This window comes from Gallinula chloropus (genome assembly GCF_964237585.1).
Source record: "Gallinula chloropus genome assembly, chromosome: 1".
Taxonomy (NCBI): domain Eukaryota; kingdom Metazoa; phylum Chordata; class Aves; order Gruiformes; family Rallidae; genus Gallinula; species Gallinula chloropus.
In genome coordinates, this window is record NC_140085.1 from 93,321,707 (window position 1) to 93,336,515 (window position 14,809).

Below are 14,809 nucleotides of genomic sequence, written 5' to 3' on the forward strand. Positions count from 1 at the left end.
TTACAGAGAAGCCTTTATCGTACTGAAATGCTTGAACATAAACAACAGTTTGTACTTCACTGATTCCCTCAATCCTTTTTTTTTTTTCCTCCAAATCTTATTGGCGGATAAAAATAAAACTTGAGGGAACGGTATGATAGACTGAGGAAGGAGAAAGATGACATCTGCAAGGTTTCAATAACCCCAGGCATACTTTGTAATTTTTGTATCCCTAATTAGTTCTATACCATCTGTGAAAGCAACTTCACTGGAGTAGCTCGATGGCTTCTTTCCAAAATTGTTTTACTCCATGCTCCTGTCTGAAGGAAACACTGTCCTTCATCAGTCACACCCTTTCTGCTACAAGCATATTCTGATGTTGTTGACAGAAACACATACACTCACTCTTCTAGAGGTACCACTGAACTACTTTCCCTCAACACACATAACAGTATCCCTAGATCCCCCACTTACTAGGGTAATTCTTCCATTTTGAATGTTGCTACTGCTGCTATGGCAGTGTGCATGCATGTGGGTACACAAACACATGCGTTAAAATTAAGTGTAACTTACAGAGAGTAGAAGTGATTTTTCTGGAATGTGTGCACTACAGTCATCAGAAATATGGCCACTAGATTTTCTTTTCCTTTTCTCAGACTCAAGAGAACCCAATTCCTTCTGATTAACAGTGGTGTTATTCATGTTTCTGCTCCTCTTTTCAAGTTCAGCATAGTTCTTGTTTTCTGTGTCCAAAAAAAAAAAAAGTTATTTAATGGGTTATTGTTAAAGACCTGTCCATTTCTTTGTATTTGCTATGCCTTAAATAAAATGCATGGAAGTAGATATCTTCCACAATAGTTCTTACTTTTTTAATTGTGTGTGGCTACCAGAACACATCTGCTAAAATAATTAGGGAAAGATTACTATAGCATGATTAAAGTGCAATTTCCTGTTCTAATCTGCAAATATTACTAACCAGTATTAAGATGATAGTATGTTCTCTCTAGAGACTCAGAATAGAGTTCATAATTTTTCAGCAGTAAATGCAAATGTTATCATATAATATCAGTGTTTTAGCTGGGTTCACAAACCATTTGAGCATTCTTAATGCACTACCTTCTTGAGTATAAGAGACTTTTTGTAAAATCAGGATTATTATGGTAAAATGAGGCTTCTGTTTCCTTCCTCCCCCCTTTGGATCTGATCCACTCTTTCTATTTAAAAACAGGTATTTGATATATTTTACTGTATCTGTAAAATAATACATTTTGTGGAAACACATATACTGTGTGCAACGCCTATTTTATTTCTGCGCTGCCCTCATAATACTAGACTAAGAAAGTTTCCCAAGACTTTCCAAAATTCTTATTTAAATGACAGATTATTGCTCACTACAAACCTTTTCTCTGCAGCTTCCGTTTTCCAGAACTGAAGACATATTTTTCTGGTTCCTTAGAAGCCTTGGTCAATTTACAAACATCACTATTTGGCTTTCTCAGGCAGTGCTCAGACCTGTAAAGAGTATTTACTATGACTTATCTTTAATTCTGAAAGATTACTGAATAAAAATGTCAACAGAAAAAAAGAGTTGGTTAGACCACAGACTTCCGCTTCTTGTAAGCATGTGGAACTTGGCAAATGAAACACAAACAAATTCAGTTCCCATTATGGAAATACAGATACTCTGACATTGTTAATGAAATGGTTGATTTTAAAGGGTGCAAAGAATGAAAATCTGACATGCTTGACGCCAGCCACTGAAATACTATTTTGCTGTAGAGCATGACTGCAACGAGAACACATAACAAGAAAAAAAGAAAACGCAGAGAACAACAGTCAGTTCAGTGTATTCTTGCCTTTGTCATGAATGTGGTAGGAATGAGGCAATGTAGTATATTTTTAATTTACATTTAGAACTGCTAATAGAATCCACTGAGTACGTTCCTGCAACGAGAAAAGATTTGAAATAGAAATTCCAGCTTAAAAGGGCCTGAAACAGTTGCTTTGAAGGAGGTGGTCGGGACAGGACACATGAACAAGGGAGAAACAGAAAAAAAAACAGAAAAGAAACAGAAAAGGATTACTGCACAAGAAACTAGACATCCTACAGGTGTTCAGCTGGGTTTGCATTTTCATTCTAAAAAGAAGGACATGCAAGAAAGTCATCAGTTGGTTTCCTGACACCTCTAACTACATAGTGGAAACTACTAGACACTTTCTAAACAGATGCCTATTCTCGAGCGGTGCAGCTGTAGAGTGGAGTATCGCTGCTCTTTGGGAGCATTGTCAAGACACACAAAGATATCCAGAGTGCTCTGACACTACAGTGATAAACAGTATATAAGCACCATGAAGAAATTACTGATTCTCTTTTACTGATAATCTTTCCATTCATGAAGAATCGTTAATTGGATCACGTACAGAAAAAGCGTTTGGTAAGTGTAAGTGTAATTATTCGGTCTGTATAATGAACAAGGCAGATTCCTCAGTAGATCAGGCAGCTCTAGTTCTAGAATAACCTCACTACAGAAAACCTGATTTTGAAACCCACATCTATGTCTCAAGTATTTCTATGCAGAACAGCCATATAGATTTGACTGCCTTAAAAAACACACAAAACCATTACGAGTTTTTTAATGTTTGTTTTATACCAACATAATAATTGAGACATTTCAATGACATGAAATGCTTAAGTAAGAATGTTTCAGCTAACAGACACCCCTAAATATATTTATACACAAATTCTGCACTTTTTACTTTGACTTCCAATCTTCACTGATAATTCAGTTTAAAATGCACCTCTTAACAGATTTTTTTATATATATAGCCTATGAAGCTATGACAGTATATACTGATGTGTTCTCAACAGCCATGAGAAATAAGTAGAAGACACGCTTTAAAACCTTAAGTTTCTTTACATTTAAAACCTACCTTGAATTCACTAGTTATACCAACAGGTCAGTGGTGACTTAAACAAATGCATTTCACCCTAGGCTGCAGTGACCACCCAATGCAAAATCCACCACTTACCTAAAACCAAAAGCAAGAAAGGAACCAGGAAACTCGCAGCAAGTTCTAGCTGATAAAGAAAGTCTAACTTATTACCTCTGGTCTGATCACACACAATTCTTTGACAACCTGAAGTTTCCATAGCACAAAATTGGCACAATGTTAAGCAAAACAGAGCATGCAGTCTAGGTACTCTGACAATACAAAAGAATCTCAATATGGCCACGTGCATATATGCACGTAACCAGTATGATGAAGCAGCTTCTACTCTTCTCTGAAAGAAGAGACCCAGTAAGAATCAATGCCAAGTGTATCTTATGCATAGAACTTAGTTACCAAGAGGTGACTGGGATCAAATCAAATCTTTGTTGAAATAATTCCTCAATTCTCTATTTCCCAAGTGATACCTACTCCAACTTGCACTAACGTCCTAGTCATGGTGGAGGGTTAGCAAATCCTCCTAATGTTGGTTCCTGCTAATAACCAGCCTTTTACTTAATAAAAAGAAAAGCACACTTATTCACAGTGAGAGTGACAGAGCACTGGCACAGGCTGCCCAGAGGGGTTGTGGAGTCTCCATCTCTGGAGATACGCAAGACCCATCTGGACGCCTCCCTGTGCAACCTGTCCTAGGGACCCTGGTTTGGCAGGGGTGTTGGACCCGATGGTCTCTGGAGGTCCCTTCCAACCCCTACAGTTCTATGATATCACAGTAACAAAATATTAATCCTTCAGGCGATGAATCACTACAAATCTAAAGGAAGTTCACAGAATCACTAGGTTGGAAAAGAACTTTGGTATCATAGAGTCCAACCATAGCTGTCCACTACTAAACCATTGAGTACACCAACTACTAAAAAAAAAGAAAACACTAAAAAAAACCCCGAAAAACCAAACTAGTTCAAACCACTCTTGTGCTTAACACGAAACTCAACAGCCACCCTTCAGATATGAGCTTATAAAGAATGAGCAAGATGTTTCCTCAGATTCAGAGGAAGACAATACAAGACTTCATGTTGTCCTTGCTAAGAACCTATGACCTCTCATTATCCAAAACAATACCAAAGAACCCAAACACTCTCTCCACACTTTAGTCAGCCTAGAGTTACAGAAAACTACTAGCAACTAGTGTAATATTTTTAAAATGAGAAGTGCAATACACTGTTCTAAATTCCTAATTTAAACTGCAGCTTTGTCAGATTAATTTAAGCAGCAATAGGGAACCTAACAGAAAAACAGAATTCTTATTAGTTTAGGTTCTCTAAGATGTTCATGTATCTGAATGAAAAATATTACTTTTTTCCAAGAATTATTATGATTTCTTTAACCTAGGAATCACTTCCTATTCCGGCCTCACAAATCATTCTTCTCTTCCTTCCTCTTTCTATTTTCTTCCCCCAAACATCTTACTATTGTTCCTGGGGATACTTTGTTGCTGAGCAAAGAGGCAGACACAGAAGACAAGAGGAAACAGCTTACTCTGAACTCAACTACTATTTTAGGTTAAAACAAATGTCACATAACTCTAGTTTCTCGTTTCTGCTAGCTTTATATGTTAAGCATTAGTGTGATTCCCAGTCAATCTAAACGTAGGAAGAGGAAAAAATAGATGTGAAGCAATGAGAGGACACACACACAGAGCCCTTAAATAATGGCACCCTGTTGGAATTGGGACAACTGCTGTATTAACATGAAAAGAAATGAACTATTACAAAAAGGAATCTGGAGAAATTTTGCAAAAGAATTTATGTGAAATCGTGCTAGAACACTTCAAAACCAAAAGGAAAGCAAGACTTTGGTTCTGGACACAAAGCCCATTTAAATGTGTTTGAATTAGCCTATTAACATTAGATACATTCAATCAGAATAAACACAATATTAAAATGGCTCAGTGGAGCAGTGTGTTGGTTTGTGCTCAGGAAACTGACCTCCTGCTTCAAGACAAGAGTGTAAAAAAATTGTTTCAGGGAAATGATTTTCCATTTTGAAATCATGTCATTTCAGGAAGACTGGCAACATCAACAGTGAGTAACATACCTTTCAGACAGAAAAGAACTTTCCTGAGAACTACATGTCTGTAGGCTGGCAACAGATGATGAGGGTAGTTGGCCCGATTGTAATTTGTCAGCATCGGATAAATTTGCACCAATCATTACGTGGCTGTCTAAGTATTTTCTTCCAATTTTCGTCCTCAGGACATTCGTCAAGATAACTTTGGGTTGCCTGCCATATATATATAACAGTAAATCACATATGCTGCACTGAAATCTAGAGAAAGAAACTTCTTGTTAAGTTCATGTATAATAGAAGCTTGATAATCACTAAATATCAAAAGCAAAAAAAAAAGGCAGAGTAAGAAACGCTAGCCATTTCATTTCACCTTAGGCAAACAGAAGTCATGCTGCTCTGCCAATAACATATCATTTAAGTATTATTTAAAAATTGGTAAACGTTTTTCTCTAAATACTCTTTTCATGCAATACGTGTACGTGTTTCTCAGAACTATGGAGCAAATAATCTTGATTTTCCTGTGAGCAAGAAGCCTCCAGTAAAGCAGAACGAATTTTCTCAAGCACAACAGGTAGAAAAGTAGCACATACACAAAAAGGTAGCATTCGATTTAGAGACAAGCACTGCAAATAAGCTAACCAGAAATAAGAAGATGCAACTGCCCACTTGAGCAGAGATGCGTGTGAGCAGCACAATTTAATTCATACAATGCCACTGCAGCCAGCCCGCTGTATAGCCCTTGTTTTTACCTAGTTTCTCAAAGTGGAATTTAAATTCTACTGTTTTCATTGCAGTTTATTTTGGATTAAGATGTAATGTCACAGCCTTGTTTGACTGTTACAAACATTGTCTTTTATGTATCGACTCTGAAATTCTCCTGTTATCAGGATTCACCCACAAAGCACACTCCTGCACAGACTGTGTGACGTCTGGGGAGCACTCAGTGCTCACCTTGCACTTAGATGCAAATTTACTTTTAATCAGGAGGTTGCCTTACAGACAAGATGCTGCAGAGGCACGCAGGTGATAAGCAGTGAGAATACCACTTGAAGGAAAAGCTGCATACAGAAGAACACTGGAGTGTGAAAGTAACTCCAATAATGCCAGTCCCCTAAACTGTTTATCATCAGAAGCTCACCAAGAAAGCTCAGTGAAATAAGCATTCACTCTACCCATACTTTTCCTTGGGTATCTGCAATTAGCCCCTTGGGGAGGGAGAGAGGGAGGGAGACACTGGACTTTAATATGCTTTTCTTCTGCCACTTCTCTTATTTGAGTAGTCTGAAATAGCAGTGAAAATATACCTTGATACTTTTTCTAAGAAAAAAGGGCAGTTAAATGAAAGTGTATTTTTTACCCACAAAATATAAAATAAAAATACAGACAATTTTGAGTATCCAATGGCTGAATCAAAATTAATGGGTCTCATCACTACAGGGCCACCTAGAAGCCATTTGATCAGAATACCCACCACAGTGTGCCTGGCACCATCTCTCTGATTACCAAAAGGAACCAAGTATAAGGGAATTCAAACAAGTCAGATGACATGAAAATGAGAATATATTTCACAAACAAAGAATACTTTCTTATTAAAAAGACAACTGAAAGGGAATTCATTTAGTGACACAAGCAAAGACAACATACCTTTCTGACAGAAAAATGCTTTGGTGTGTGGGGTTTAAAGTCTGCCATATCTTTAGGCTGGCAGCATATGAGGAAGTTGGTTGATCTGACTGCAGCTTGCCAGCATCAGAAAAACTAGCATCAGTTTTAGGTTGTACCTGTGTGTATTTTCTTCCTATTTTCGTCCTCAGGACATTCGTCAAGATAACTCTGGGTTGCCTGCCATACATATAATAATAAGTTAATAATATGGTGCTGAGAACTTCTTAAATTACACAAATTCAACAAAGCTCAATGAGTTTACTGTCTCTGCATCGTACCTTATACCTTCAGTAGAATTAAGTTCACTTCCTTGACAATTTACAAAGCAGTACTCTTCGGATAGGAGGCATCACAAAGAGAGCTCTTGATAAGGACAGCTTTTCAAGGTTTACTCTTCTGGCATCAGGGACTAACACATCTATATGTGATCTCAAAGAGCTAAACTTTGAGTGCCAAACATGGATTTTTTGGTGCATCTTTTAATTGAATATATGCTGGAAGTGGTGTCTCTGTGGTTTTTACAAACTAACTCTGAAAGCATGCACTTGAGCAAATGTAGGATATGAAAAAAAGCACTAATAGGGTAGCGTTTTATTTTAGAATCATTATTATTATTATTGGTTCCCATATCAAAAATTAGATTATGACCTTGCTAGAGAAAAAAATAAATTAAGCAGCTAGTACAACATCTCCATTTTGAAACTCCAAATGTTTTTCATTTAATTTCACTGAAGAAACAGCGCATAATTATGAATTATAAAGTTAGTAAAAACTCCCTACTGAAGTTTAAGCAATTATCTATGCTTCACTGGTTCTGCTAGATCAGTGTGGAAGACTTCATATAAAGAATTTAATTCTGCAGCATGGTCAGTAATTTGTACAGTTTTCTTATCAGCTTGTAAGTACTATACATCATAGAAGATCTATAAGAATTGACTTTATTTTCAAACAGATGAGAATTGGAATTATTTTCCTCGGGATGGTCCTAACAGGACATGGAGTCTGATGCTCATCTTTTGTTTTTAAAATATAACCAAGGCAGGATTTATTTTTTTTTTCTGTTACATGTCTTGCATAACTAAGCTGTCGACATTGTAGAGCAAGATTCCTTCTTCTATAGCTACAGAAAACCTTCTAGGGCTCACATAGCATGCTGCAGTGACATTTCTTAGTCAAAAAGGTTCTGTCAGAGTTTACAACCACCCGACTTCATGTAATCTATGCCCAACTGTAGGGTATATTAGAAGTAAGGAACATAATAGCAATATCTATCTTCCTTTAGCAGGACATGAAATCACAAATCAAACCTTGAAATATCTAAATGGCATTTTTCCAACAAATAACACATTTGCACAAGTGGGCCCTAGCAATAGAAGATGTGAATCAGAAACTGTTTCCCCTTAAGAAACAGAAAACAAAAAGCCACCCAAACACCACCAAACCATAGAGCACCCTTAGACAACATAAATGTGTTATTCCCTATGGAACGCTACAGTTCTTCTGACTCATGCTGAGCTTAATTGTTTTCCAGATCTAAATTATTCCAGATACCATAATAAAGTTTTAATAAATTTAGCCTGAACTTTCAAAGTAATTAGTCCTGTGGGAAAATACACGGTCAAAGTCTTTATTTTAATTGCAGATTCAGGACTCAAATGTAACAGAAGATTCCAACCTTCAGGGTCTTTAACAATATCATCATGCCAAAGCCTAGAGTCAAAAGAATTTCCAGTGAAACTGGATTTCATATACTATAGTTTGTTGGCCACATTGTAAACTCAGGTCTGACATCCTTTGTTCACATTCACATCATGCTAGACCCTGACAGGCTCCATTTGGCCAAAGGTGTCAGTCCTAGGGTCATGCATCACTTCTTATGCAGCACCAGATTTTGACTGAAGACCTTGATGGGACAGTTGATCGTGACCTGATCTTCAGAGTTGTACATAGGCTTTGTAAAGAGCTTTCAGTGGCCTCCCTTTCTAGAGGAAGAATGGCATCTAGCAGCATTGCTTACAAAAATCATGTTATTAAGACTGAGCATAAAATAGGTTCAGGAGAAACATCTACACTTAAGACAGCCTGAACACCTGTAAATAATGGTTGGGACTCAGATCCCTAATTCACAGGTGAATTGTCTTCAGAATAAAGTAAGCAAGTCACACAAAAGGCATTTCAGAAGATGAAAATTAGTGTTAAGCAGGAAAAACGTACGCAAAGTATATGTTAAAAGCAAGTCCCACCAGCAAACCCAGCAAGTAACCTGCACAACAGTAAGACTGGAGGCATCTTGGTGAAGGAAAACCAAAGGCACTTATTTATGTTTCTAAAACAAGCACCTACCATACTCCTCCCCTACCTCCACAAAAGAGAAAAAAATACGTAAGCAAAGGTAACAAAAACATACTTACACACGTGAGGATGGAACAGAAAAAACATATCTATTATGAAAAAAGGTGTTAGCTGCTCCTGACAAGTCTCAAATCACTTTTCACAGGCAAAAAAAAGGATTGTCCTACCTTACAAAGCACAGGACCAAAAGCTTTTAATTGTTTGCACCCCTTTGGGGAAAATACTTGACAACTGTCAATGTTTTAACAGCAAACTTGAACACCTGTACTAATCTTCTTGCTCTGCCAGACTAGGAAGTTACTACTGCTAAGACATGCTTGTCAGGGCAAGGAGAAACAGCATGTAAGTCATTACCACAAAACCTGACTGCTACTGGGACAGTACTTCATAGATTCATAGAACACCGGGTTGGCAGGTACCTCAAGGATCACCTGGCTCAACCTTTCTCTGCAAAATCTCCATCTGGATAAAAGCATGGTCTAGACAAGATGGCCACCATCCTGGCCAGCCAAATCATAACAAATGCCCAATGTTGAGGAATCCACCACTTCCTTGGGGAGATTATTCCAATGGCTGATTGTTCTCATTGTGAAAAGTTTTCCTTTAGAGTCTAATTGGGATCTCCCCAAAAGTGATATGCACGCATTAACCTCATCTTCTCCATGAGACCCTTGTAAAAAGGGAGTCCCCATCTTCTTTGTAGCCATCTTCAAGTACTAGAAGATGGTGATGAGATCCCCCCTAAGCCTTCTCTTCTCAAGGCTGAACAAACCCAAGTCTCTCAGCCTTCCCTCATCGAACAGGCTTGGCAGTCCTTCTCTGGGCCCTCTCCTGTCCACATCTTTCTTGCATAGTGGGAACCAAAACTGACCACAGTATTCCAGGTGTGGCCTGACAAGTGCTGAATAGAGAGGGATAAAGACTTCTTTATCTCTGCTGGTGACGCCCTTGTTGGTGCAACCCAGAATCCCATTGGTTTTCTTTGCTGCTGCAGCACACTGTTCGGTCATATTGAGCTTGCTATCCACCAGGTCTCCTAGGTCCCTCTCCACAGAGTTACGCTCCAGCCAGGTGGATCACAGCCTGCATCACCCTCCTGGATTGTGTTTTCCCACATGCAAGACCTTACACTTGTCTCCGTTGATCTTCATAACATTCCTTTTAGCCCACTCTTCCAGCCTACCCAGGTCTTTCTGCCAGGTAGCTCTCCCTGCTGAAGCATTTCCTTCACCACTATGGTATCATACATAAAGTTCTTCAGGGTGCACATGATCCCGTCCTCCAGATCACTTAAAGATATTAAGCAACATTTGGCCCAGTATCAACCCTCAAGGAACTCCACTTGTGACAGGTTGCCAGCTGAAAAAAGAGCCATGCTTGGGGTGCAGCCTGTCAGCCAGTTCCTGTCAGCATAGACCACTTGTCATAACACATCCATTACTCTAGGAAGAGGCTGTGGGGAACTGTACCAAAAGCCTTGGAGAAATCCATGTAGACAACATCCATACTTGCTGTACACCAAGTGAGCAGGTTACTTTGTCATAAAGGCAATCAGGTTTGTCAAACGTGATTTGCCCTTAGTGAATGCACAATGGCTTTTCCCAATCGTGTTTCATTTGACTTGCAATAGCCCCTAGGAGAATTCATTCCATAACTTTTCCAGGGATTTAAGTAAGACTGATGGGTCTGTAATTTCCTGCTTTAAGCCATTCTTGTCGGAGCTTGATTCAGCCATAACATTGTATTTCAATTAATGTTTAAAATACTGAGCTGAAATGATCACATCTTAAGTACTCCTCCCACCTTCTCTCTAACACACACACACGACGCACCAGAGCAAGAAGTTTAAATTTCAAAACAGTGTTCCATTTGTGTCTTTATTTACTGTTTTTATTTCCCTCTTGGGGGAATGCAGGAGTAACACAGATGAATTAAGTAGATGCCTCTCAACTCTACTTCCAGGTGGTGTTAGCTAACCTTGAAATAGCCTTATCTGCTTTGACAATAAAAAGTTTCCTAAGTGGGATACAAAACATCAATGGACTAATTACAGATACTACAATACTTTCTGCAGTGACAGTAAGAAATTGTGCTATATTTTATGATAGTCCTAATCTGTTTTGTGACATAATTGTAGGGACATGTAAGAGACCTCCATCCAGTGCGTGAGGACTAGAGAACTAACCTGCTCTGAGCATGCTGTATGGGATGACAAACCAATCACCAGACAGTGACCTTTCACAAGGCCATGAGCAGAGCTGTTCAAGTGAGAGCAGCTGTGGCTGCTGCTTCCAGCCCCTGTGGTCTCACATTGCTGCACGACTGACATAAGCAATTAACTACTACAGCATAAATGCAGAACTTCAGGTAAACATGTGAGTGTGGGGTATTGCAAAAACATCAACTTTAGCCTTTCTGGCTAAATTAAGTGGCAATAATAAAGCACAAGCAACACTTAAGATGAAACATGCTTCCCTAAGTATTTGAGATGAGCTCCTATCAGTAAAGGAGAGTGGTTTTATCGTCAGGAGCTAACAGTAATCTGTCGGTCAGACTTACTTCCTGCTTTTCAATGCAAATGAGAAATTCATCACCAGGAAGAAGGAACAGAGAAACTTTTGGATTAGAGAGATTCTCACCATGCCACTTCACACTTTCCTCTTCTGAGTTTTATCAGTCCTCAGGCTCCAGCTCTAGAAACACCACCTCCTTAGAAAGAGCACACAGTTTCTACTTAACAGGCAACAAAGTCCGTGTGTGCTGATCTTGACTTACTGAGAAACACCAGGTACCCAGATGGAATACTTAGAACAAACCTTCCTGAAGTCAGTAGATTAAGCTTATTTTACAGAGAATCTCCAGCTAGTCTCTAGATACACACCTCTGAAGAAGTGAAAAATGCACAGGTTTAATATCTGGATATTTACTGTCTCTAATTTAGAGTCTAAATCATGTCTCACTAATGTCCTGGTAAGGATTCTGGTAAAAGTGTTGGAACGCCTACAAATGCTCCTTGAATGTCTCTTGCATAACAAAAGTAACAAATGTAACAGATCCAAAGGTAGCTTTTTCTTTTAAAGCTCCTCAACATTGAAAGGTCAGTTCAAAGTTTACTGAAAGACCTTTACAGATAAGTATCAGATATCAACCCTTTCACAGCATAATTAAAACTCTGCAAACTGCAATTAACATCGCTTTTAAATTCTTCTAGGTTGACCCTGTGAGGCACTCCCTAAATTAAAGTTACTGAGAGAAGCATTTTGAGGTAACTACGTGTAAACTGACAGCTACGCCTCTGAGGTGGTATGAAAAAAAAATTCAAAACATTTTATAAGTTCAGCTCTTTTCTGTAACAGTTTTGAGGCATTCCGAATAAAAAGACCAGGCTAAACAGTGACTAGAAGTGACAAAAACAGAGGCCAGCAGTGTTAAAAACCACCTCATGTCATTAGGTATTTTCATTACCTTTGCACTTTGTTTTTAAGAGTTTCTCCCAACAAGAAATCACTTATGGTCAAGTTCAGTTCCAGTCAGAAAACAGAGCACAGAATGCATACTTTTATTTGTTTAGAATTAATTGATGTGTGGAATGACAGCTGCTTCATTAAAAAAATACAATTAATTTCATCATTAAGTCATTATGCTTCCTAGCTGCTATTAATGAAGCTGATTCTACTTTTTAATTTCTATTTGTCAACTATGGCACTTAAAGCTTCAAATTTTTCATGGATAAACAATTATCTGACAACTCCACAGAAGCTGATTTTAAATAATTGACCTTTTAAATAATTGACCACAATCTCAAAGAAACTTTACCAAAGTCTCAAAGCAAAGACACTTGCTTTTGGTAACAGAGCATGAAGAGTGGCACACAGGCAGTCTGTCACTTAGGCATCTGGACTATAACTAACAAAGACCTCTAGGTTATTACTGTCTTCCCCTACTAATCATCAAATCGCTTGGGGTTTGGGCTTTGTCATTGTCTTTAAGGGCTGATAAAGACAGCATAAGGATTGATTACAGAGCAAAAAGTGTCAAAAGAGAATCAGCAGAAAAACTACTCAAATATCTAAAATATCTAGAGCTAGAATGAGAATTTACACTTAACTAACCAACTCAGGACTCGAAGCAGTCATTCCTCCAGTAAGAATTGATTCCCCTTCTGATGTCACAACCTCATATTGTGTTAAAACAAAGAAGAGTTACAGTTGTTACATAATTCCCAGTGTCCTTAAATCACTGAAATATAATTTTTCTAGAGGTGGGCTACTTAACAGCTTGAAAACTGTTTCTGCATGACACAAATAATTAGTTAGAGACCAGAGATACTAGTCTTCAAGAAAGATTATAAAACTCTGAATATACAGAGAAGAACCATTTTCGAGACAACTTCTTACCCAACTGATCCTTGATCATTAGAGCTGTGTCTGTCACAGTCCTTTTGCCTTTTTCCTTTTGTGGAAGGCTCTCTGTTGTTGGCACTTAAGTTCCACTGAAATAAAATAAATAAAATTGGCAGGTCCCCACAGACATAAATATGTCCTAATGGATATTGCACTAGAAAAAGGAAACAATGCCAGACATTGAAATAATGTAACTGATCAAATAAACCAGACACATGAATTTTGCAAAGAATTAATGGGTTTGATTTAAAGCACCCACTTACCACATGATCTTAAATGTAACTTTTTTCCTATTTAAAGGAGGACCATCCCAAACAGGGGCTTAAGCATTCGGCCTGTTTTACATAACCATGAATAAAGAATATAAACCCATGGAGTTAAGCAGAGGTTAACCAAAATATATTCCACTCAGATATAAAATTCTGAGAAGGAAAAGGAATCTGATGGTTTGATACTCTAGTAGCAAACTTCACAGCAGCTAGACTTATTTTTTTTCCCAAAATTATCTTACCTTAACAGAATGCACTTTAATTTTCAAATTAATTAAATGAAGCCCCACTAAAACATATAATTCCAGATATCTATCACATTCTGCCATTACCTCTTCCTAATCTCTCCACACTTTTTTTTTTATGTAAAAGATAATAAATCAAACGTCTGCTTATTAATTACACCAGTCAGGCTGAAAGCAGACAAACTTATCTTCATTTCTGTGTAAGTGTAGAGTAAAAGGGCATCTGAAAAGTTCATGCCCACACGTATTTCACATACTTTAGTGGTCTGAATTTGCATCCCAAAATAGTCTTTTCCTTACTATCAAGGGCAATGCTTTCATGAAAAACACCCTTGTTATTAAAACAGGTGGCAGCATGAAATTGCCTGGAAGGCCCTCTCCCCACCTTCATCTAGTGCACTTCATAGCACTGGTCCTCAGGCATGTTAAGTACCCATATGCTCAAATCACTGAAAGCGGCACAAAATTTCTGAAACACAGAGCAACACTAAATACAACCCAGACAGCCCTTTGTATGGATAAAAGAGTAATATTTCTTAGAATTATGATAACTTAGAAGCAATCTTTTTTTAAATAAAATACAATGACTAGTCAGTTTAAAACATACTCAGCCTTCTATCGCACAGAAGAGTCAGATATATGCACACAGGTAAGGAAAATAAGAAATGGAAAATCAGACAACATACAGGAAATAAGGCATAAAAAAAAGATTTCTCAATTCACCCAATCTAATCTTTGTTTTTACAGAGGGAGAAAGACAAAAAGGAAGAAGTCCAAACAAACATTGTTTGGCTTTGCCTAAGAGATTTCTGCTTGTAACCACAAGAGACATTACTTACAAACCTGACTGTAACTGGGTGCACTGCTCACTTTAAGT

The 14,809-nt window shown here is 38.0% G+C and overlaps 1 protein-coding gene across 1 annotated transcript in view; it reads right to left on the reverse strand.

Annotated features, from left to right (window-relative positions):
• Positions 1-14,809, reverse strand: part of SENP7 (SUMO specific peptidase 7) — a gene marked incomplete at its 5' end in the record, with an annotated part of 40,979 nt that overhangs the window by 21,271 nt on the left and 4,899 nt on the right. Inside the window, 5 exons of the mRNA XM_084276985.1 lie at positions 553-722; positions 1,379-1,491; positions 5,026-5,211; positions 6,643-6,840; positions 13,413-13,507. Coding sequence (XP_084133111.1) covers positions 553-722; positions 1,379-1,491; positions 5,026-5,211; positions 6,643-6,840; positions 13,413-13,507 — 762 coding nt within the window. The remainder of the gene's footprint in view (positions 1-552; positions 723-1,378; positions 1,492-5,025; positions 5,212-6,642; positions 6,841-13,412; positions 13,508-14,809) is intronic.